We start from the raw sequence: 25,876 nt of genomic DNA on the forward strand, positions 1-25,876 counted from the left end.
CAATGAAATAATGAAATGTAGGTCTCCATTTAAAAATGAAAATAAAAAGCAAAGTAAAATGTGCATTGAGAACACATCACTGCCTTTCTGTGATTTGTGCAAGCCTTTGGCACTGTCAGTACTCAGAGATCATTCATTAGCTTTCTTAAAGTACTAAAACTTATTTGTGGTATATTTCACTTTTTTTGTGTATGAGTCTGTCAAATGATTGCAACTTGTCATATGTAAACAGGGAGTGCTTTATTTTTCATTTAAACACAAATTGTCAATACCAAGAAAAAAAAAAGCTTACAAATTACTTTTTACTTTAGACCATGGCTCATTCACTTTAAGTAACTTAACCTGCGAGCCGAGTGGCCCTGGTAGAAGCGAAAGGAAGGGAACTGTGACTGTCTCAGTGCTCAGTGCTTGTAGAACTGAAGTGCTCTCATGTACACCACTTACTTTGCACACTTGCTTCACTGAAACCTTTGTGTGCGTGCAGTTCATTCATTTTAAATGACCACGCTCATTGATACTGCTCTGAGAGTTCATACTGGCCGCCCTCCCTCGCTCTATTAAAGGTACTGTTTAAATGCCAAAAAGATGGTATAAGCTATGTGTAGATGTAGGGTTTGTGTTTTAAATGGTGTTGCAGATTCATTTTATTCCTGTATTATTATTATTTTATCGTTATATTAATTTATTAGTATTATTTTTTAAAACAGCGGTGTCTCCTCCACATTTTCCTGTTCTCCTTAATTTGTAGTTTAAAAGCAAAATGGTTCTAGACAGCGGCAGCAATGTTAGGTTTCAAAATTCACTCCATGCTGGTGGCGGCAACATCTGACCAAACAACCTAAGGCATTTGAGGAAGGGGCGCAGGTCAGCAGGGGAAGGCTTCATAGTGTGCCAGATAAATTTAAGGTTAGCCTGAGCTGTGAGAACTAACAAAGATATGCACTATTTTATTAATTTATTTGTGTGTATATTTATTTGTTTGTTTGTTTGTTTTAATGTCCTTAATTAAAACATAAGACCATAGAATGCTTTTTGTATAGGCTGGGCTGCCTGATTGTTATGCAAGATGCCATCACTGTCCCGTGTGTGACTTTGTGTTATTAGGATAATTTTTAGTTTTGATTAGCATTGCACAACATGGAATGTATTATACTGTTGAATTTATACTACTGAAAAGCTACTTTACAAGCACCTAAAATACCACACCTGTTAAAACACATTTTGTACAAAAACATTTTGTACATTTTTATATTCCCCACTTCATTTAGTAAACTAATTTATCTTTTCTTGTTGGCTCCAGTCTGTAGAAATGATTCCTACCAAGACGTGGATCAAGATTACAGTGGTACTAAGAGGACACCTGCACTCCAACAGCTGTCCACAAGTGATGATTTACCTATGAAGCCCTCAGGAACTTCCCTAGTACCCACTAATGACCATAATTTGCAGGTCCAGCAGTCAGTTGTGGATACAGAACCTGCAAAACTGTGTCATGACATAGAAACCACTTTCAAGGAGTTGAGTACAGCTCCTGTCCCTGCCACTCCACCATCAATGGCAACAGCATTTCCTCAAGCTATTTCTGAGCCCACTCTGGTACCTCCTCAACCACTGTCAGTACATGCTTCAGTTTTACCAAAGCCTGGAATAACCACCACATCAGCATTGGCGTCCACTCCTCAATTACTCACCACAGCTCCATTAAAAGTCCAAACACTAAGACCTCCTTTGGTCTCTTTGTCTCCATCTTTTGTTACAGTGCCTGCAGCACTTTCAACTTCAATATCTGCTAGTTCTCAAAGGAGTCAAGCCTCCAAAGCATCTTTTCCTGCAGTATCTACATCACTTGTAACTATATCTCAGAGCCAGTCTCTGGCATCACCTTCCAATACCTCTGCAGTTCGACATATAGCCCTTTCACATATAGTAGAGAACCAAGATTCTAGGGCTCAACAGATTACTCAGTCACCTTTATCTCAAAGTACACATCTTCCTGTACTCCCCAGGCCTTCCTTCTCATTGGCACCTGCACAAAGGGCTTTGGTATCCCCTCCTAAGTTCTCAAGCCCTCAAAACAGTTTTTTGACTGATACAGCTGTTGATAATTCTATTCTTTGTACATTCCCTTCATCTATTGCTGTTGCCTCTACTTTTCCTTTTACTGCTTCTGTTTCTTCTCAAAAGGTTTTATCTGCCCAGCAGTTCTCTGAGCTTCCCCTTGTTGTAACTAATACAAATGTTGTATTATCTTCTTGTCAGGGAGCAGGTCATGCAGCTTCTCATGAATCAGAGCAGCAGACCACTGACATGTCATGTTCTCCAATGAAAACCAACAGTGTATCTGAAGTTAGTTGGACTCACCATAAAGTCAGAGTGACAAATTCAGTGTGTAAACAGGAGGGCCACACAGATCCCTCCAGTGAAGCTCTTGATAAAATCCCAGAGTCATCTTTGAGTATCCCCTGTACAAAAGAACCAGAAAAGGATATATGCACCAGCAAGGACCAAGCAACTTCTGGGGAAGGAAATGATAAAACCTTAAATGATTTATGTGATACTGAGGCTAAGAATTACATATCTTTGCCTGGGATAATTTATATTAATAAGTCTGAAGCAGTGGATTGTTGTGAGCACACCCAGGATGAAGGTTCCTTCATGTTTGCGGATGGGTCCATCATCAAAGACTTGGGAGATATGTTGCCAGAAAATGACCAGACAGACCCATATTGTGAAAACGACGCAATAGATCTGACCACTAAGAACCCCAATGATGCAATACCACTCAAGGATAATTCTCAGATTCATAATTCCTTAGATAACACTCCAGAGGCTGACACCTCACAGCATATTTCATCTTTAAATGACTTCTCTGATAAGTTTAATAAAGGTAAGGCTATGTAATCTTTATTCAGAAAAATCTGTGAATTAATACTCATGTCTATGGTTATTCATTCTTCGAACTGTATATTCAATAATTAATTAAATTAGTCATGTAATCAAAATGTGACTGCTTGAAAAGTTAGCAGCTTAATAAGTGTAGTTCTTTCTGTGTTGAGGTAGCATTTTAATTTCACTTTAGTAAATCAAAGGTTGCTGAAAAAAACTTTATTATAATAATATATTAATATATTTTTTATTTGTATTATAAGGTTCTATCTGGCATTTAACCACATAAACTTCATCAAGAGATGATATTCAGGGTGTCTTCTGTGGTATTGTTTTTTTTGTTTGTTTGTTTTGTGAAGCTTTTGGTGTTAGCTAATCATCATTCAGGATAAATATGCAACATAGGGTCCATAGGCCAATCAGTATCCTGTTCATTTACACACTGACAGAGCAGATCAGACTTAAAACTTCAGTGTAGCTAGCTGAAAGAGAAATAAACTTTGGGCTCTTAATGATGTACATAATGAAAATCTTTGCACTCAGAGAATGCAGTCAGAAAAATAAAACATTTTGAAAAGCATGCATTATAATAGTGTGGTCTTAATAGGCTTAATATGTCTTACTCTCCTGAGTTTATAACATTTGTTGATTATTTATTGAGATAGTAGGATTGCATAATGATAATAGTGAAACCTAAGTAAAACCTTATAAAACCAAGCAGTATTTTTACCTTACTGCATAGTAAGATTCTATCTGTGTTTGGTCACTGTTTCAAAATCTATTTTCTTGTTGTCTAACTGCTTCTATAATTTTGAAGTACCCTTAAAGTGTAGCCCAGAGATTCTCAAAATTTTTGACCCCAAATGGACATTATGAATTTTCTGTCACCTCCAAGCCTTGACCACCCTACATTTTTTTTAAAGTTGCAGCATTTAAACATTACTATATTAGTAACATAGGTATGTGTAATGTACGTCAGTTAAACCCGAAGGAATATTTCTTGCACTGACTTAACAGATTGGTGGGAAGTGTTGTGTCGTTCTGGGTTTGATATATAAATCAAACCCAGAACGACACAACACTTCCCACCAATCTGTTAAGTACATACACATGCAGAAGCAGTGGCAATGTGAGCAGCATAGTCCCAAAAAAACCTTACAAGACAAACTGTAAAAGCTGTGTTTCTCATTAAAACTTTCCACTGTCATGATAATTGTCATGAGCTGCATCTCAAATTGAAAACTCTGACGTTAGATTCAAAAGTATTTATCTTGAAAATACAGAAGTCTGGTACACAAAATAGATCTTTCAGTAGGTTAAAATTCAAACACTAACCGTGATAAGAAAACTGGTCTAGAATAGTACACAGGTATGTGATTCGAGACACAACGATAGTTTGTTTAGCAGAGGTAGATGGATGTGGAAATTTGTCTGTTTCTGTTATGCAATTCCTACGCTTAGTGCAGTGTTTCAAGATACTGAAAATGACACTTAATTTGAGTGTGGCTTACTTGAATGCGACCCCCAGTAACAATTTAAAATATTAGCACATAAAATGTCTTTGATGTTTATAATTTGTAAAATAAATGAATAGAACAAAAGAGGAGACTGAGTTTCTCTCATGATCCCACTTGTAAATCAAGCGACCCCATGTGAGTTTTGTTAGGTGGAATGTTAAAATTTTAAATCCCTTTATCTCAAAACTGCTCTTAATCCAGATAGAACCTTATAATACACAATCTGTGAAAAGTAATGTAATGTTATGTAATGCAGCTTTAAATGTGTGACATGTTCTGGATCTGTATGTTCTGTTCTGTATCTCTTTTATTCTTGACAGCAATGCTTATAAATCAGGAAAAAGAGTTTGGGCTAATAATTAATAAATTTCCATGTCAGACTGTTACTGAATGTTGTTAACGTCTATGAAATATCTACAATACTTATTAAGGGATGTAAGTACCAGAGGGTTAATTTGGAATGAATGATGGAAATATTTGTTATTACTGTTTTCCTCATAGCCAAAAAAATGGAGGGTTAAGAAAAAAGGCACAATGCGTCAGGCTCTGGCTTATGTGTGAATTATACCATCCTTGCAGAAGCAGACACAGGAGGGCAGGGAAGCACTGGTACATCTGTTGTAGACCCCAGCCTACCAATGCCTACTACCCCATGTTCCATGACAAAGAAGAAGGCACGCAAGCCAAAGGCCCCGAAGGGTTCAGCTTCTCCTGTTCAAAGTAAAGCAGCTGTCTTTTGGCCAATGGGCAATTAAATACAATCTGTTTATTTTCGTGCACTACTTTTTTTATTTTTACAGTAGTCAAGAAACTGTTTGTTTAGTAGGCTTATATAATGTTTGATGATTAAACTCTAATAAATTATATTTTTCCTTTTTTGTTTAATAATTTTAAACATTCTGTCTGTCAGGTTCATTAAGAGACATTAAGAAAAAGAGAATAAAGTCAACACCTAAAGCTGCCAAAGAGGAAAAAGTGAAGGAGAAAAAGAAAAATGAAGAGAAATTACCACTTGCAACAAAGAAGAGCAAAACTTCCAAAGAGGTGTCTGCCTCTTCCAGCTCTCTTCCTGATGGAGCTTCATCGCTTCTGCTCAAAGGAGGCTTTGTCAGTGACTTACACCTGACCCACAATGTTGTGCACTCCGTTTCAAAATCTGAGAATATGAAGAAGGCCAGAACAAAGGAAGTTGCTGGAAAGTGTTCAAAGCCATCCAAAAACAAAGTTGTTTTGGATGAAAAAGCAAAGGAGGACGATCATGACAGCGACTTGATAACAGGTTACAAATATTTTACCTACTTGCTTTAGGGGCATTGTAGGAGATTGTAGGAGGGGGAGCCATGAATGATTCAGTGAGCCCAAGCTGGTCAGTGTCTTATTAGCAGAATCTGTTAGGCTCGAGTTGTATTTGACACTGTAGAACTCGGAGGGTGTGGGTGTGGATGTATGTGTGGATGTGTGTGGAGGAAGACTTGGGAGGCAGGCGGAGTTTCAAAAGAGTTTCAGGCTCACATATTTTTCAACCAAGTGCTTTTCAGTGCATGTTCAAACTACATCACCACAAACCAAAAGTAAACACAAATCAAAAGGGGCGATGCCAGTTGAGTCACTCACTTCATTCAAGCTCAACTTCAAATTTAGGGTTCAAGCTCATGCCCCGGGTGTGAATATGTCTGTGGTGGAGGGTACAGATGATTTCATATGTGCAGTGATACATCAGATACAGCCCTGGCCTAATGTAGAGGCATTGTTCACATACTTGCTTACCCTTTGTATAACTGGATGATTAAAATAATATCCACAACACAGCACATCAGAACTGAAAGGTTTCACAGTTTTCTGTGTCAAACTTTATTTATTTTCTCCCCTGTAACACTACAACCAAGGAGGATGAAGGGGTGGCATAACACACTCGGAGGAAGGTGTTATTTGACCATTTCCAAATGCATGAGCTCACAGGCGCAAATGATTTGCCAGTGTCACTGTGATTGACAGGGAAGAGATTGCACTCTTGGACTGGCCATGGATGGCTGTGGCATCATCTGGTTTCAAACTGGCCATCACCGGATGATAGAGCAAACGCTTTTCTGTTGTGACACTTGGGAGCCCGTCGACCTTTTTTTTTTTTTTTTATGCTGCTGCACATTTGTCAATGTGCAACGGCATAGAGATGTTAAACATATGGACAAGCTTGGTCTTTAAAACTTTGTTGTTACTGTTGTTATGAACTGTGTCTCATACTGCCCCTAATTTACCAAAAGCCAGGATTTCTTTACTTACCCTTGGTTAACTTTTTGTTGTAGAGTCTTGGGTTTTGTTTTTGTGCAAAAAAGTGCAATTTAATGTTGTCAGTTTGCTAGGCTGGTATATGGCTTTACTCTAATCATGTCCCCCATGTATATAGAGAGGTGACAAATTAAAGAACATACCAGCCTATATGAGTGGAGAAACATAATGAGTGCATATGCTTCCAGAGAGACGTACTGCATGATGCAGTTAAGCAGTTGACATCCTTCCAAGTTCTGTGGCATGGATAATTATGCTGAGGAAGCCCATTTCTTTTATACTGATATTGGATCAAGATGGAAAGAGGAAAAGAGCTCATTGGCTTTGAAAGATTCACACATGGAACTGAGAGGAGCTGTTGTGATTAAATATTGCAGCAGCATGTCTTATCACGTCTTGACAATGTTTTCATTTACCCCAATCCTTTTTACAACTGCACCTCTCTTCGCCACATTACAAACATGGAAGCATGCAGGAATTTTGACAGAAAACGAGAATATATAGCGTCCTCTAGAATTATTGACATCCTTTATGAAAGTGAGCATAAAAATAAAAACAATAATAGATGTAATAAGTGATATTTTGAGCTCAGGCACATAGTTTTATTCAACATGTTAAACATTTAAACATTTTGTGTTTCTTTAACTATTTCTGTCATGATTTGGAAGTATGTATGGCAGATCATCAAGTTAAAAGCTCTATCTTTGGCCAGTGCCAACTTCCTGGCAGAGGCAACTATTTTTGGTTAATTAGACTGAAAAGATCATAATGCCATCATTCTTCACAAGAGCCTCTGAAACACCTAACACAAAAGAGCCCCGAAGCATTAATAATCCACCACCATGTTTTACTGTGGTAGTTTTCCTTGTATGCTGCAGTCTTTTCTTGCCAAATATACTGATGGTGCGCAAGACCGAAAAGTTGAATTTTGAAGTTCAGGTGCCCCAACACTGAATGTTATGAAAGTGGTATTTAACAGTTGATTTTGAAATTTGGTGACCATAAGAATGAATTAAACTCTTACATTTGGGCTCTTTTTGGGCTTCTCTTTTCCTCCTTCACAAACCTCCTCAGTGGATGTGGGGACAGTGTGCTCATGGGGCCAGTTCCTGGGCCAACTGTTTCAGACATGAACCTTTTCATTCAGAAACCCTTTGTTATGGCCTTAATTGCTCTTAATGGTATTTTAACTGCTTACATATTTTTATCTGATTCGAGCTGGTTAGCGACAACTTGTCTTTGGTTTTCTCCATAGTAATATGCACCAATCAGCCATAACATTAAAACCATGGACAGGTGAAGTGGATAACGGTGATTATCTTGTTACAATGGCACCTGTCCAGGGGTGGGATATATTAAGCAGCAAGTGAACAGTCAGTTCTCGAAGTTGTTGGAAGCAGGAAAAGTGGTCAAGCTTAAGGATCTGAGTGACTTTGACAAGGACCAAACTGTGATGGTTAGACAACTGGGTCAGAGCATCTCAAAAATGGCTGATCTTGTGGGGTGTTCCTGGTATGCAGTGGTAGGTACCTACCAAAAGTTGTCCAAACAAGGAAAACCAGTGAACCGGGAACAAGGGTATGGGTGCCAAGGCTCATTGATTTGCTTGGGGAGCTAAGGTTAGTCCATCTGGTCTGATCCAAAGAAGAGCTACTGTAGCACAAACTGCTGAAAAAGTTAATGCTGGCTATGATTGAAAGGTGTCAGAACACAGTGCATTGCAGCTTGCTTCATATGGGGTTGTGTAGCCATAGAACGGTCGGAGTGCCCATGCTGACTGCCAAAAGTGCCTACAATGGGCACGTGAGCATCAGAACTGGACCATGGAGCAAAGGAAGAAGGTAACCTGGTCTTATGAATCACATTTTCTTTTTACATCATGTGGATGGCTGGGTGCATGTGCGTCGCTTTCCTGGTGATGCACTATGGGAAGAAGGCAAGCTGGTGGAGGCAGTGTTATGCTCTGGGCAATGTTTTGCTGGGAAACCTTGGGTCCTGGCATTCATGTGGATGTCACACGTACCACCTACCTAAACATTGTTGCAGACCAAAGGTCTTGTAGGGTCCATGCCTTGACAGATCATAGCTGTTTTGCTGGCACAAGGGTGACCTACACAATATTAGGCAGGTGGTTTTAATGTTACGGCAGATTGGTGTAAGGCAAAGGGATTTTTTTTTTTTTTACGTGTAGAACCACAGAAAAAGTTTTTATTTACAAAATTTTAATGAATGATTTTACTGATTAGAACAGAGATTAATAGTTTATCTAATTTGTGTTGAAATTTTGAACTATTGTGTGTAATGTTTAATTTTTACAATCTCACCCCCCAGTCACAGTCTAAGGCCTCATTTTTTCACGTGTGCCATGATCACAAAAATAGAGACCATGGTATGTGGGTTGGGCTTCATAGGCTCCTTTTTATCTCTAGGAGAAACCCCAAGGCGGAGAATTGCTACGGAAGAGCAAGTCATCTTTCCTCTTCTTCATGGGTAAAAACCATAAACAACTTTTAAAGTGAGGAAGGCATAAATATAATATTTTAATTAAGTAAATATGCCAAGTATTAACCTAAAGTAATATTAACCAAATCAGTGAGACTTGATATAAATGCCAATGTATTTTTTTACTTAGTTTTTTTTATTTCTTTTCTTTCATCAATGGATTTGTATTACTATGTAAATGTATTGCAAAAGAGTAAAGTTTAATAAATTGTTACTTATATGTAAAATAAATAAATAAATTCAAACTCAGAAGACAATCCAGAAATTTTTCACTTTTTTAACTTACTCAAATGAATAGTATACAGTAGTAGTATTCTTTTTTTCAGTTATTATAGTGTATAATCTGCTCTTTTTTATTTTCATTTTTTATTTGTTTTTTTAGTTGGAGGCGAGAGATTCGTGTGCGAAAGCTTGATGACCGACTGAAAGGAGAAACATGGTATTACACTCCCTGTGGGAGAAGAATGAAACAGTTCCCTGAGGTCATTAAGGTAAGGCTTAGTCCTTTCTGCACTTCTGATTGACATGAACTAGTTAAACAATCAGTCACAGCTCTAAATAGTAGCCATTTCATCCTTTTTGCACAAAATTTTTTTTTACATAAGTTTGGACTGACAGACTTTGCAGAACCATCAGTGCTTATGCATTTCTATAAATGCTTCTTGTCTGAATTGTGTTATTTTGATTTTTATTTTGATTTGTGTTATTGTTGTTTATTAACCTTTTTAATCCAGAGGAGGTATATGTTTTTTAGTACCTGAAGAAGCATGAGGAAAATCTGAAGGGGGTGACAAGGGAGCACTTCAGTTTTAGCCCACGTATGCCTGTGGGAGACTTCTATGAGGAGCGAGACACACCTGAGGTCTGTGGGCAGGAAATTTTGTGGGATTATAGAAGAAGCATTTATTTTTCACATATACACTCACTGAGCACTTAATTAGGAATACCTGTACACCTACTAATTTATGCAGTTATCTAATCAGCCAATCGTGTGGCAGCACTCAGACATGGGCTAGCAGCTTTGGGTACTTTTCACATCAACCATCAGAATGAGAAAGTAATGTGATCTCAGTGATTTTGACCATGGCATTGTTGGTGCCAGGCAGGCTCGTTTGAGTATTTCTATAACTGCTGATCTCCTGGGCTTTTCATGCACAACAGTCTCTAGAGTTTACTCAGAATGATGCAAAAAAGAAAAAACATCCTGTGAGCGGCAGTTCTATGGACGGAAACACCTTGTTGATGAGAGAGGTCAATGGAGAATGGTCTGAGCTGACAGAAAGGCTACAGTAACACTGTGTACAATTGTGGTGAGCAGAAAAGCATGTCTGAATGCACAACACGTAGACCCTTGAGGTGGATGGGCTACAGCAGCATCAGATCATGCCAGGTTACACTTCTGTCAGTCAAGAACAGAAAGCTGGAGCAGATAAGGGCCTTTCTCAAACTCCCAACAGTGTCAGCTTGGCAGTGCTTGGGCTTGAAACCCCAACTTGATCAGTAACCCAGAGCCTTTAACCATTGAGCCACTACTGCCCCAATTTGTACTGCATTAAATCTGTGTTTATCTCCGTGAGTGCAGACCACATCAACTAAATGCCAAGGAGAATGTTTGTGTTATGAACAGAACTATAAAGGGGGTTTTATGGTCTGGATGAGCTTCTGGTCAATTTGAATTTTGACCTTTGGAGGAAGGTAATCACAGTTTGGAACAGTGGTCAAGGCTCAAGTGTAGTGGTAGCAAAGAAATGGCATTAGAGACACACATGTGGGGTGTCCTTATTGACAGTGTGAATGATTGAATGTTCAGACCCCAAATGATGGGGAAAGGTCTTATGTAATGCAGAAGTGCTTTTATGTGCTTTTGTAAAGCAATTGCCTGAGGCTTACTATGTGAATGGCCAGACCTTTTCTGGGGAATAAGTAAGATTTTTATAGAATATAGAGAATAGAGAATATAGAGACTATAGTTAAACAGTTAAACCATTGGAGGCCTTGTCTATAATATAGAGTCTCATACTGGTGAGAGATATTGGATTAAACATACGTATGTTCTTTTTAAGCAAATGACAGCATCAGAATTAACTTAACTTGAGTTGCTTACCAATAAGTGTGATTTACTGGTATTAATATTCTAAGTGAAAGTCTATTTCACATAAATTACATGTCTTAAAATATAGCTTTTTTCTTTGATGTATTTTGGGAAGGTATTTGTAATAGACTCACCTTTATGGCTTGCAGGGGAAGAAATGGTTCCTTCTGGCCAATGAAGAGGTTCCATCCATGATTATGGCAATAACTGGCAGACGTGGTCGCCCTCCAAACCCTGACAAGGAAGTCAAGCCTCAGTCTAGAGCCCTTCAGCCCAAGGGTGCCCCACGTAGGCGTCCAGGCAGACCTCCCAAATTGAAAGTTGTTGATCTTCTGAGCAAAACAGATGCCAGGCTGCTGAATAGACTGGAGACAAAAGGTGAGATTTAAAGATTTTAGGCTGGAAATTGATATTTTAAAAAATCCAATCGGAACATATGGACATAAGGCATTTAGAAATAAAGAGTGTAAGAAAGCAGTTATTTTATTTATTTATTTTTTTTTACATAAAGTAATGATTTTTGCTGATTAGATGGCTTAATTACAAAATCACAAGAGAACATATCTTTCTTCTAATTTTTTCCTCAGGGGAGCTCACAGAGGAAGATAAAATCAAACTGGCCAAGATCAAAAAGAAAATGAAGAAAAAGGTGAAGTAACTTTTGTTTCTCTATAAATGGCAGTGTTACGTTCCAGTGTTTGTTGGTGGTGGGGTTGATTTACATACTGTATGTTTACAGATATTTTGAGCATAATGGATATGAGCAGATGTTACACAAAACAGAGACTACGAATATCTGATTTAAAGTTATATGTCACATCCACTGCCTCAGCTTGACTGTTCTGGGTCAAGCAGTTTCTAGATGAAAAATCTAATTTTGATGTGGCCATCAAAATTATTAAAAACAAAGAACAACACGGGAAATTGGTGTTCAGACATAATGAGCTTATTGGCATATTAACATGTAGTAAAGCTATCTGATCTTGGTCTGTCTAGCCAGAGAGACATGCAACCACATGCAAGTGTAAGTGTCTGTGGTTAAAATGTTATCAGGATACAATCTAGATAAAAGACACATGAAATATCCAGGTGTAAACAGGGAAAAATTTGTCTCAAATTGTATGTTTAATAAGGTTAGTCTAGCACAATGATCAGCAGGAGCTCCCTTATAGTGTTTGAGTGCAAACTGAAACCAACAAAATTATCACTCCCATACAAGAGTGAAACCCATAATTAAAAAAAATTTATGAACAATCTGAGCCAGCTAAAAGAGCATTCAAAGTACTACCCTATATCACTGACAATGTGAAATATTTATTTGAAATATCAGCTGCACTCTGCCACTTGAAAATTATTTGCATCACTACATTCAAGCGTTTTATTCCATGGCAAGTTAATGCAGTAGGAGCTGTAGTCCTGCTGCAGCAAATCTTTTTGATTTATATAATCGTATGCATTAGCAATACATATTTATACTAGTCTGATGGTTGGTACCGATATTTAAAAGTTATATTAACTAAACCAGTTCAAGGAAGCATGGAAATGAATACTCAACTCCCCACATACATGACGCATACAAGCCGTGTCTGATGTAATTGCTCGTACTTTTCATTAAAGCATGTGGTGTGTGCTGTAACTCCCTCTCTTGCTTCCCCAATTCCTTCTCTTCCTCCACCGACTCCCTTACTTTCCTCCCCATCCCTATGTCCCTGAGCTTTCTTCATGTGACTTCCAAATTTGACACAAGCTGCATTTTTTTCTCAGTCATCATATGTAGATTTTGATTTGTCTCTGATTTCGCTTGCTGTGTTTGAGATTTCTGAAGCTCACTCTGGTCACCTTGTACAGGTCTGTCACCCTGTAACTCAGATTCTAATTTCTCTTACTTAGGCAAGAATGAAAAGGATGGAAGATGCTAATAGAAGGAAGATCAGGCAGGAGAAACTAAAAGCTAAGGTAATGTGAAACAGAGAAGACACAGTAAATGTTGATTAGGGCTGTAAAAATTTTAAGATTAAAAAATACATTCAAAATAGTGATGACATTTAAATAGTTATCCATTTAAAGGCAAAAGTCCAATTTTAAGCCAATATGTTATATTTAGTCACCTTACATAAGTTATGGAAACATGTCTTTCCTACACTCTTTAACCAAATGATCCTTGTCCCTTGACACAGGGAAGAGGGGTCTGTCACTAGGCGACTGCCAGAACTCTTACTGTGACTTTTCCAGCTTGTAGAATGGCTACCACTAAAGAAGTAAATTGCATATTAAAACTATTATGTCATATAAATTGACATTTTCTGCACAAAAACATTGTGCTAAGTTAAAGTATTCTAACACAAATAATTTGTGGTCACATTCCTTGTATGTCAGTGTGTTTTCATTTAAATTCAATTTTATTTATATAGTGTTTTTCACAATGGTCATTTTTGCAAAGCAGCTTTACAGAAATCCAGATATGGATTTAGATTTAGATCTCTAATGAGCAAGCCAGAAGTGACAGTAGCAAGGAAGAAACCTTGAGAGGAACCAGATTCAAAAGGGAACCAATCCTCTTCTGGTTGACACCGGATACTGGGACGATGCATCATTACTTATCCACAGATGTATACTGTAAAGTCAAAAAGTGCTAACTGTGTTAAAGGAATCTTAGGAACAAGCCCCAGAGTCATTTCTTATTTCTTTAGTATTTTTAGCTTTAATTCTATAGTATGTTGTTGGCTGTTTTTCCTCCAAAGGCCCTGAGAATATTCTTAAGATACATTGCATCATGGATTTCAGTAAGTACCAGAGGATTTAAAAAAGAACATCTGGCAGCTTCTGTTTCGACCTGGGACACGGTTGAATCTTCCAGACACACACAGGCTGCATTATTAATTGTATTTACGGGAATAATAATAATAATACCGTGATACTGTTTTGCTTGTGAAGAGCAGAGTCTCTTGCATTATAGATGTAAGGGTGCATGTTGGCGGTATCATTAGAGAGTAGGACTGCAGAGTAAAAACACATACCCCATGTGAACAACCAAAAGCTGGACAAAACAATATCATGGAGAAAATCATCACATTGGAGGAAAAACTCAAAAATTCAATACACATACAATATTGCTTTTCATTTGTGAGATAAGGACAACATGCCGCACCAAAAAGCAATACCTTCATTCTGTTGCTCTTAAGCCACTTTATCTCCTTAGTGAAAAACAATCAGCAGGGGATTTCTCACTTTGCTTCAGAAGTGAATGTATTTTCCACCTGTATTGCATTTTACATAGTAAATGTTGCTTGTAATTAGGGAAGAAGAAAAGGGCCTGAAAGTGTTTTTCAGAAGGCTTTACTGTCCATATAAAGGAACGCTATTATTTGTCATTGTTTTCTTCATTCCTACTGCATTGAAACCTTAATTGTCAACTTTTTAGAATTATTATTAAAACGTAAGTGTTCATATGATTAAAAAGTAAAAGTAATAGACCTTTTTCAGCAATGTTGTATCTTCAGACATGCAGTTAAATGAGAGGCATTTATGTTTGTAATGCGCATGCTTTATTAAAAAAAAGCAAAGCTCTCACACATGAAACGCTCAACTAGGTATAGTGGTTCTGCTCTTTTCTCATTATTAACGGATAAGTAATATAGTCCATGTAATATAGTAATGTAGTAGTGCTGCTGAATGGATATTTTGGGTAAGTGTGCAATGTATGTTAAATACCCATAAACTCAGTAATAGAAATCAACTGGAGAACATCAGCACAACCGCTCAATTACACTGATACTGTCCTAAAAAAAAAGTCAGAATTTCATTGATAAATGTTGATTCTACTCCCTGATCCTAACTTTGTCTGAGAATGTTGATAACCTTTTGGTCCTGCTGTGAGCTGTAAATATTTTTGTCATATTAACACTTTTATTATTTTTTTGTAGTAATTTTGAATGCAAAAGGCAATAAGAAATGGGTGAGTCCATCTCAGATGGTCCAATAATTGTAAAGTTGGTTGTTTGACTGAGTGAATACCTCTATGTATTGGCATTGCAAAACCACCAGTTTTTTTTTTTTTCTTTTTTTTTTAAATTTCACTTGGTTTAACCATGACAGCCATCTTTGTCATGCCAGACAACAAATTTTGGGTATACAGCTGTTTACGGAATACTCAATATCTCGGCTCAGGATAGTCTTAGCTCCTTGGAACAAATTCTGACCTCTAGAACACATTACAAGTTACATGGACATATAAGATTTTGCACATTCTTGTTTCTAAGACTTAGAACTTTAGTCCAAATGTAATGCACATGATTGCTCACAGTTCCACTATTAGGGTCAATTTATAATGGAAAGGTTTTGAGTCTCAGTCTTAATTTTTTTTTAAGGGTACCTAGATAAATATAGTGTGCATGCAGAACATTTCAGGTTTGAGACTTCTCTTTTTTTTATGGGGGCAAGAAAGTGCAATTTTTTAAAAAATTCCTCTCACTTTCGGGTTGAACATCTCTGGTGGGGACCAGATACGAACCTGAAAGTAAGAAGTAAGTAGTAATAGTAATAGCATTCTGCTGTAAAAATTTTTAGTTTGATATTCAACTGGTTACAGAGCTAGGGCTAGTAGAAATCTGGGGAAAAGCCTACTTTATTCATGCATTTTGAGAAATGAATAGATGTAATGTAAGCATAACAAGTAATAAACAATGAACAGTATTGTACAGTAAATTATGTTTATGATTGACATACAAAAACTTATGCCTCTCAATGTGGTCTAAAATGTTACTACATTACATATTGGTAACAGTGAAGCATGTTCTATTACAGGCTTCTTCAAATCCGCAGTGTTTAACTCCAACCTCCAAACTCACCTGCCTGTAATTTTCTAGTAATCCTGAAGATTTGAAGAACCTTGATCTATCATGTTGGTACAGGTGTACAGTTGGTAAATACATAGTTCTCCCTTTGCTCCACACGTTACTTTTCAATCAAAAATTTTTTTTGTAGCAAGTGGGACACAGTGACCTACCTGGGACAAGTTTTAGAGGATAGTTTGTATGCTCTGATATGTGCTCCAATCGAATTTCTTGTAGTCCTTTTGTAATAGGTTTTTTGTGATATTCCAAGAGATTACAACAACTGTTACCAAATAGGCAGTGAAAGTTCTTTTCATGGTACTTACAAACTGATGTAACATCACATCCTATCCTTGAACACAGTAACTCTTTTTCGTCTGAGCTGTAGTCACTTGCTGCCTTGATTACAGGAGAAACAACACCATAGCTCTGTTTATGACACTGTTCATTAACAGCCAAGTGAAAATTGTAATTCCATATTTGGATAAAATCTATTCATATATACCAACTGTACACCTGTACCAACATGATAGATTAAGGTTCTTCAAATCTAGAGGTCCACTGTCCTGCAGAGTTTAACTCCAACCCTAATCAAACACTCCTGAACAAGCTAACCAGGGTCTTCAGGATTAGTAGAAAATTAGAGACAGGTGAGTTTGGAGGTTGGAGTTAAACACTGCGGATTTGAAGAACCCTGTGATAGATCATGCTTTACTGTTGCCAATATCAAATATCATCAAATATCAAAAGTATCAAAAATATTTTTACAGCAGAATGCTACTATAGAGGACCTACTGCTCTGAAAATTTCAGATTTGTATCTAGTGCCCCACCAGAGATATTCAACCCGAAAGTGAGGGGAATTTTAAAAAATTGCACTTTCTCACCCCCATAAAAAAGACAAGTCTCAAAACCTGAAATGTTCTGCATGCACACCATACTTACCTAGGTACCCCCTAAAAAAATTAAGACTGAGACTCGAACCATTCCCATTATAACTTAATAGTGGAACTATAAACAATTTTGAGCATTACATTAGACTTAAGTTCTAAGTCTTAGGAACAAGAATGTGCAGAATTTTATATAAGAACATGTGCCTTGTGTTCTAGAGATCAGTTTTTGTTCCAAGGAGCTAAGACCATCCTGAGCTGAGATATCGAGGTTTCTGTAAACAGCTGTATAACCAAAATTTGTTGTGCTATGACACAAATATGGCCGTTGTGGTTAAATGACGTGAAATTTAAAAAAAACTGGTGGTTTTTCAATTCTAATACATAGAGGTAATAACTCAAAAAGATTAGGCACTTTAAAAATGGTCAGGCAACCTGTATTGGACCACTTGAGATGGAATGACCCAAACTATAAAGGAAATTCCTTTATATGGACAGCCATGCGTCCTGGAAAATAGGAACATGCTTTCAGGCCCTTTCCCCCTTCTGCAATTCCTGATATTTACATCTAGATGTTGTGACTGACAGGTGTTTCTTGTTGCCCAGGTGTGGCCTGTTAGATTGTTTGTTTGAACATTTAATGGCTCTGAATATCTACTCTTGGTTTGAGCCCTGCGAAGACTACATTTGTTGTTAAAAAGGATAAGCTAACATGTAGACCAGAGAGTTGTCTATGAGAGAATGGCAAGAAGCTGAGAAAAGATGGAAAGTTGATCAGAGCCATTGCACAAGCATTACACATAGCCAATACAATTTGGAATGTTTTGAAAAAGAAAGAAACCACTGGTGTACATTGAGAGCTGTGAAAAAACCCCAAAACCACAATCACCAGACTTTAACCCAATTGAGCATGCATTTCACCTCCTGAAGAGGAGACAAGCAACAACAAAAAGAAGCTGCAGTACAAGCCTGAAAATCCATCACAAAAGAAGAATGCAACAGTTTGGAGATGTTAGTTGGTTGCTGGCTTGATGCAATCAAATATTAAGTGTTATTTACTTTAATTTACTTTAAGACTATCTGTTCCTTTACATTTGCACACCTAAAAATTGGGTGGTCATGGACCAAAGCTCTCATGTTGTAACTTGTGTAACACATCTGAATGTAAATATCAGGAAGTGATAACTGAAATTCTGATCTATCATTTCATGTTCATATTTTGATCTCAAACACAAATGTTCTTAGTGTATAGGAAAAAAAAAATCAAAGAATTGGTCTTGCCATTCCAATACTTTTGGAGGGGACCGTATTACTAATAAAAATTTCCACCACTTTTCAAAAACAGGTTTCAGGAATTCATCTTGATCCACAAGTTCTACCTGTCTACTACTCATTTAATGTATGTGTTCTGATATGAAGGCTCTTAAGACACTACAGGTAAATTGGGTTTGCTAGTTGATATTCTTTTCAAGTCCTGGATCTTGATAAGACTGGAATTTTGGAATGTACTGGAATTTAATGTAATTGGAATGTAATGGAACTGGAGGTAGGCTGATGTAATCTACCTGTAGGTGCCTAAAAGGACCTGGTGAAGCTGGACCTGTTAAAATGGGTGTCCACTGAGCTCTACCTATGTTGTGCTATTGACAAACTAGGCAGTTATTCACAATATGTGTAGCTTTTTTGTGTTCCTTTTTGAACCCTGGATTGTACCACATGCCCTCAAACCTAGAATTCATTTGATCTGCACCTAAATGACCTGAGTGGATTTGAGTGGCTTGGTGAGGCAGAAGGTTCTTAGGAGCCACAACTTTTCGCATTGTCTCCATTGTCATCTGAATGAAGCTTTGCTCCATTTTACATCCATGACCATTTCTCTTCTTTTGACACTTGTTCTTGCATGTCAGAAATGACTGTCACAGTCCTTAGTTGTGATGCTGAGTTCATGGCATTGTCTACTTCCCCAATTGATGAATCCCTATCACTTGGGGTAGACGAGCCCCCTATCTGGACTGCTGCTTTTGCTGCTGAGTCTGTGTTGCCCTTGCAGATATGGTCTTTTTTTCAGGTGTGGGCCAAGACTTTTATCACTCCCATTTATGCTGGAATTGACGCAGCATCTGTCAGTTCTTTCACCCCTCTACCATATTGATCGGGGTTGCAGCTGCAATCAGGAAACCTCTTTGTTTCCACATTTTTGATGACAAGTCTATGATTGTCCCATAGGTGTAACATGAGTCCACATGCACAGTCACAGTTTTCCTTTCCACCTATTTTAAGGTTTCTCCGAGAGCCCTGAGATCTGCTTGTTGGATTGAGGTGTTTGCTGGGAGTTTTCCAGAGAGGACAAAGTTATCAGCTGTGGTGATAGTCCATCCAGCCATTCTTTCTCCATTGATCACTATTGATGATCCATCTGTAAACTGTACTAGTTCAGGTTTCTGTAGTGGATTTGTGCACACTCTCTCATTATCTTCCCCTGGGCGTTGCACTAGTTCTGTCTGTCTGATCTGTAAGTTCAGGGGCAGAGAGTTTAATGGCATTGTTGCTTGCAGGTGCTTTCTCAATGATCAGAGTTGATGTTTCAACTCAGTGGTTAAGACATTGGACTTCTCAGTGGTTAAGACATTGGACTTCTGATTGGAATGTCTGAAGTTCAAATTCCAGCACTGCCAAGCTGCCACTCTGGGCCCTTGAGCAAGGCCTTTAACCCTCAACTGCTCAGTTGTTTCAAGATAAATGTAGGTCGCTCTGTGTAAGCACATCTGCCCTATGCTGTACATGTAATGTTTCCAACCACACTATCTATTTAACATATCTTGCTGCTGTCACAAGATGAGTTTGTCTAATTGACAGGAGTGTTTGGACTGCATGTGGAAATTTAACCTGAACTTCTTGGTACATTGTGATAGGGAGTATTTGCTGAACCACCAGGTTCAGGCTTGGACAGCATTTAAACATGGCCCCCATCCTAGAGTTACAGGATCCATCCATGCTGAATAATAGCACACAGGCTCTTCCCAGTCTAAACAGAGCATACTTTTCATGAATCCACAAAAAGAGTGAAAGTTTTTTTTATTATCTGGAATTCTCAGTCTTATTATCACTGATGTGACCATTCTCAGGGTCACCATGGATTCGACCTTCTCACAGGCCTTAAAGCCCTTTAACCTAGTGCTTTTTCCGCAAGCTTTCTGCAGCAAAGATTTACCACAAATACCACACTTCTCTGTTTTAATGTCAAACCTGTCATGTAATTAATTTCTACAGCATGGTGACAGTTTACATTTACACTTTTCAAACTTATGAGTTTAGTGTTGTGCTTTAGCATTATATCTGGTGCCTCAGTGCCCTTTGACCTAGTTGTGGGGTCTGCCTGGCTAGTAGCAGACCCAGTCACACTGTTAGTAATAGGCCTTGTCTCACTGTTATATGCCATTAGCATGAGACAGCATGTCTTCTGCTAGTATAGGACAACTACATTTTGGCAACAATGCAAAATAACTTTCCTTTGTCACAAATGCAGAATAACAAGATAGTCCCTCTCCTTAACTATGCAAGAAGTTACAGGAGGATACACATTTACTCACATAAATACTGTATATTCACAGCAACTAATGAAAAATGGAGATGGCTTACCCACGCACCCTTTTTAGGAGCAGAAGAACAGACAGTGATCAGGTGGCTGTTCTTTTGGCAAAGGTGTGGTTGTACCTTTGTACAAAACAAAAATGTTGACTTTCACACCAGAATAATGCTTCAGCCAGATGCAAAGGGTGAAAGTATAATGCTGGAGATAGGATCTCCGCAGCAAATGGATTTTATTTGCAGTAATTCTTCAGATGGAGAAATACAGGAGTGTAATTCAGAGTTCTGGTTTGGCCTTGTCACGCCACTCATCTCCCTTCCTGTCTACTTTCTGTTGTTTCCTGTCTAAGTGCGGGAAAATCTACTCAATATATAGCAACTCCACATAGATGTTTATGTAAAACTTAGGTCATTACATAATAACATGTACAGAAAAGCCTAGCTCACAGTATGATAAAGGGATTTCATATGACGAGGTGCACCACTTGTCAGTCTTCTTGCATACATGATATCCATTTATCTAATGGCATATCACGTCAGAACACCCTGGTACAGAGTAATAATAAGAGTCATCATTAAGAGAATAAGCAGGATTTAAACAGGAGAAAATCAAATAATTCTGGCTCACATTCTCCTGTTTCTTGAATAATGAGGAATGCAGCTGGAAGCAGATGAATATATCCTTAGAATCATGAATACTTGGGCCCAAACTGCATATTTATATTAAATAGTTTGTCAGTACACTATCGGTGTCTTTCACTTTGTTCTCACTTTATTGTGCTATAGATTTAATTTACAATGGATTAAATTTAACTTTTCTTGCCAAAAAGACCACACAATATACAGAATACTTAGAAACAATATGAAAACATTTTTTGAAATTGTTGTAAATTTATAAAAATCACAAACTCATTTAATTAAGTATTCAGATCCTTTATTCACTACTTTGTAGAAACACCATTGTCAGCAATTACAGCTTTTCTCCAATTCTTCCTGGTAGATCCTCTCAAGCTCAGTCAGATTGATTAGAGAGTGTTTGTGAACTGAAATCTTCAGGTCTCTTCACAGATGTCCTATGAGGTTCAAGTCTGGGCTTTGCCTTGGCTGCTCAAGGACATATAGAGTCTTGTCCCAAACCTACTGCAGCATTGTCTTGGCTGTATGTTTTGGGTTGTTGTCATGCTGAAAGGTGAACCTTTGCTACAGTCTGTGGTTGTGTGACTCTGGAACAGGTTTTCTTCAAGGACCACTCTGTATTTGGCTACATTCGTCCTTTCTTCAATTCTGACCAGTCTTTCTTTCTTTGTCTCGGAGAAGCACCCCATAACATGATGCTAGCACCATCTTGCTTCACCATAGGGATGGTATTAACAGTTGATACACAGTTTTCACTATATGTAGAGTTTTTTTTTCAACCCACAAAAGTTACATTTTTGTCTCATCAGACCAGAGAATCTTTTTCCTGGTGCCATCAGAGTCCTTTATGTGCTTGCCGTGTGCATTTTACTGAGATCTGGTTATAGCAACTAGCAACTCTACCATAAAGGCTTGATTGATGGAGTATTTATAAGATCATTCTTCTTTCAGCAGGTTGCCCCATCTCTGTGAAGGACCTCTGAAGCTCTGTTAGAGTGGCCATCGAGGCCCTTCTCACTTTTTTTTTTTTTTTAAACTTATTTTGGCTGGACACCTAGCTCTAGGAAGAGTCCTGGTGGTTCCAAGCTTCTTCCATTTCAAAATAATGGAGGCTATTGTACTCCTAGGAATGTTCAAAGCTTTAGGAATACCACTTGCCCAGATCTATGTCTCCATAGAATTTGATTATTGAGGTCTATGGAGAGTTCCATGGCTTGGTTTTTGGTCTGACATGCACTGTGAATTGTGGGACCCTGTACCCACAGGTTTGTGCCTTTCTAAATCATGTTCAGTATGTTGACTTTGCTGCAAGTAGACTCCAGTCAATGTCCAGAGACATCTCAAGATAATCAATGGAGACAGGATGCATCTGAGCTCAAATTGGAGTGCCTTATCCAAGGGTCTGAATACTTAAAGATTCAGAATCAGGTTTTGATTTTTAATAAATTAGCAAAAATTTCCAAAAACATTTTCACACTTTCATTATGGATTGTGTATAGAGTAACGGCCAAAAAAGTAAATGTATTCTGTCATAAAGTAAATCTATAATACAATAAAGTGTACAAAAATTTAATACTTTCTGCCCCCACTGTAGGTACACTATTTAGTATATATTATAAAGTTTGGGACACAGCCTTGAAATCTCTGTAATATGTTTTGTACAGCTGTGGAAACCGTAAGAATAGCTTATAATAAGCCCAAATTTGGCTGTGCTCTCAGGGAGGGAGGGGTGCATACTCTCTCCCCTATCAATCACAGTGACTCTGACCAAGCATGGGTGACTGTGCATGCAGATGGGGGTGGATAGCACTTTCCTCCGAGCTTGTTGGTGGTTTTCTAAACATTACATAAGCATTACATGGCAATAAGTACAGATTGCTGCATCTCTTCATTATGAATTTTGTGTTTTGTGCAATTTGAACATGAATGATCACTTGTAGGGTGTAAAATTACAAACTAATGTTCAAATATGAAATTGGAATATAATTTTAAAGGTATTTGCCATCCCTAATGTGGGTATGATTAGAAGTAGTTGTTGTTAAGGGATTGCAATTATGTTTCTCTATAATTAAAATATTGTTAATATTATAGTTATGGCTTGCTTAAGCCATAGTCTCAAGTGGAACATCATCTATATGGTATGCAAATTTCTAATCTTTTGCCCTATTGTTGAATCCTGACAATGCCGCAGTCGTCCAAGTCCAGGAGCAGAGGGAGCAAAATTGGCTGTGCTCTCTGGATAGTAGGGATGGCATACTTTCTCTCCTCTGTCAGTCACAGCGACACTAATCATGGGTGTCTGTGAGCTGACGTATGTGTGAGACGGCAGATAGTGCTTTCCTCAAAGTGTGTTATGCTGCCATGTGACGCAGCAGGTCGAAAAGATGTGGCTTCAGGTGTCTTGGTGAAAGCAAGTTAGCCTTTACCCTCTCTGGTTGGTAGCTGTTGTATGATGGGATAGACCTGGCTGGTGAGTGAGAATTGGCAGGTTACCATACTGGGGAGGAAATGGGGAAACAAAAATCTAATCCATTGTTTTGGATGTGAACAGTTGGAGAATGCCAGAGAGCCTATGCAGGAGGACCAAGCTCAGTCTTTAGACACAGACATCTACCAGTCTGTCAATGATCAACCGAAGAAGCCAGGCTGTAGAAGGAAGGTTTCTGTAGAGCAGTGTCCCGAGAAGGTCTGTGCTATGAAGAGGATAGCAGGAGCCCGTAGCAAAGCTAAAGCTTTGGCGAAGGCGAAGGCTGAAGCAGAGGCTCAAGTGCAAGCAGCACTAGCAGCTAAGAGGCAAGCAGAGAGAAGGGCACAGGCCAAGAGACGCTTGGAGGAGAGGAAGAGGCAGCAGAAGATCCTAGAGGAGCTGAAAAAGCCCACTGAAGACATGTGCCTCACTGACCACATGGTGAGTGCGTAAAACAATGTTTATTATAGTGTTTTTTTTGTTTGTTTTTTAGTTTTTTTTTCTCCATGAAATTGCCTGTAATTGCATGTATTGTCAGAATACTAAGATGTCAAAACCTTGCTCTTAACCTAAGTTTCTGTGCAATATCAGTTTATGTATTATAATAGAAATTATTTATTATAACCCAAATTGTGACTTGCTAATCATTTCTATTTTATGGTCTGTTGTCACTCAAGCCTCTGCCAGAGTTGTCTCGCATCCCAGGAATGGTGCTGTCAGGTGTCGCCTTTCGCCAATGTATCACAGTGGTAGAGTTCCTTCACAGCTTTGGGAAGGTGTTGGGTCTTCAGGTGCCTAAGGATATCCCAAGTCTGGCCACCCTGCAGGAGGGTCTACTGGGAATAGGCAAAAACCAGAATGAACTTCTTGACCTGCTAATAAATCTGGTCAATGCTGTGTTGCATGATCCTGGTTTGCCTTCATATTACCAGGTGTGTTGATATTGTACACTATAGTGTGTTTGTTGAAATGTAGTTAGCCTTAAAGTTATTTTTTCTGTTAGTGTTAGTCTAATACTGTTATGTTTTCCGAACACCCTGATTGGAGAACAAAGAGACTCAGATTATGCTTTGAACTTGAACTTTTATTAGCATTCGGCACACCCTCAGCGTGCACACCGATGACACCATACCTCAAAAAGAAAATGAATCATTTCCACACTGGTAGCTTCACTCATGCACAATCTTCTAGAGATGGACAGAGAGAGAGGCTCAAAACCATGTAAATATATGCCAGTAAACAAAGATCAGGTGTGCCATGCTAGTCGTTACCCCCTGAATTATCCCTGAACCCTCTCTCAAGCTGTATAACCCATGCAAACCATACCCCCACCTACTACACAGCATTTGTAGTATGCTTACTAATTATTGATTTTATGAGAGTTCTCAGTTTTTGGTGATGATTCCTTAATGACTGGGTTGCTGAGTTGTAAGTTAACCAGTGAGAATGAATGATCTTATAGATCACTGCACTTTGTTGTATTTTGTTTTAATCTGTACATGTGGAGGCAATCCAATATATTTTTATTTCTGTTTTAGTAAAGATTTGGCAAATTCTAGCCATTATTATGACCAAATTACCAATAAATTTAGCTGAAAATGGATCTGAAAGATTTTCTTCTTTTTATTATTGTGGTTAATGTTACATTTCTCCTGAAATCAGCTTTTACTTGAAGTGTATGCATTGACTGAATAAGCATGATGAGGTGCATTAACAGTTAAAAGGACTTTTTTTTTTTTGTAGTCAGTGAAGATCCTAGGCGAAAAGCTGGTGGATCTGGAACTGCGCCACAGCACAGTGTCTGAGGTGCTCCGGGTCTTTCTGGAATCTCATGGCTTTGAGAAGGATATATGCAATAGTCTCCGCACTAAAAGCTTCCAAACCCTGAGCCCTGAAGTTAAGGCCTCTATCCTGGCCTTCCTGGTGGAGGAGCTCAATGCCAGCAACACAGTCATTAAGTAAGATACAACTAACTTGTATTTAAATGTGTGTGTGTATATATATATATATATATATATATATATATATATATACACACCCATAGCATTAAAACCACCTGCCTAATATTGTATAGGTCCCCCTTGTGCTGCCAACAGCTCTGACCCGTCAAGGCATAGACTCCAGAAGACCTCTGAAGGTGTGCTGTGGTATCAGGCACCAAGAGGTTAGCAGCAGATCCTT

At 38.2% G+C, this 25,876-nt stretch overlaps 1 protein-coding gene across 4 annotated transcripts in view; it reads left to right on the forward strand.

Annotated features, from left to right (window-relative positions):
• baz2a (bromodomain adjacent to zinc finger domain, 2A) overlaps nt 1-25,876 on the forward strand; it is a 121,437-nt gene that overhangs the window by 37,192 nt on the left and 58,369 nt on the right. For all 4 annotated transcript variants that reach the window (XM_053240692.1, XM_026920761.3, XM_034311955.2 and 1 more), the window contains 12 exons: nt 1,301-2,887; nt 4,983-5,123; nt 5,314-5,682; nt 9,119-9,179; nt 9,574-9,682; nt 9,946-10,053; nt 11,433-11,661; nt 11,871-11,932; nt 13,174-13,239; nt 23,780-24,136; nt 24,373-24,627; nt 25,439-25,653. In XM_053240692.1, coding sequence (XP_053096667.1) covers nt 1,301-2,887; nt 4,983-5,123; nt 5,314-5,682; nt 9,119-9,179; nt 9,574-9,682; nt 9,946-10,053; nt 11,433-11,661; nt 11,871-11,932; nt 13,174-13,239; nt 23,780-24,136; nt 24,373-24,627; nt 25,439-25,653 — 3,559 coding nt within the window. The remainder of the gene's footprint in view (nt 1-1,300; nt 2,888-4,982; nt 5,124-5,313; nt 5,683-9,118; nt 9,180-9,573; nt 9,683-9,945; nt 10,054-11,432; nt 11,662-11,870; nt 11,933-13,173; nt 13,240-23,779; nt 24,137-24,372; nt 24,628-25,438; nt 25,654-25,876) is intronic.

This window comes from Pangasianodon hypophthalmus, chromosome 16 (assembly GCF_027358585.1).
Source record: "Pangasianodon hypophthalmus isolate fPanHyp1 chromosome 16, fPanHyp1.pri, whole genome shotgun sequence".
Lineage (NCBI taxonomy): Eukaryota > Metazoa > Chordata > Actinopteri > Siluriformes > Pangasiidae > Pangasianodon > Pangasianodon hypophthalmus.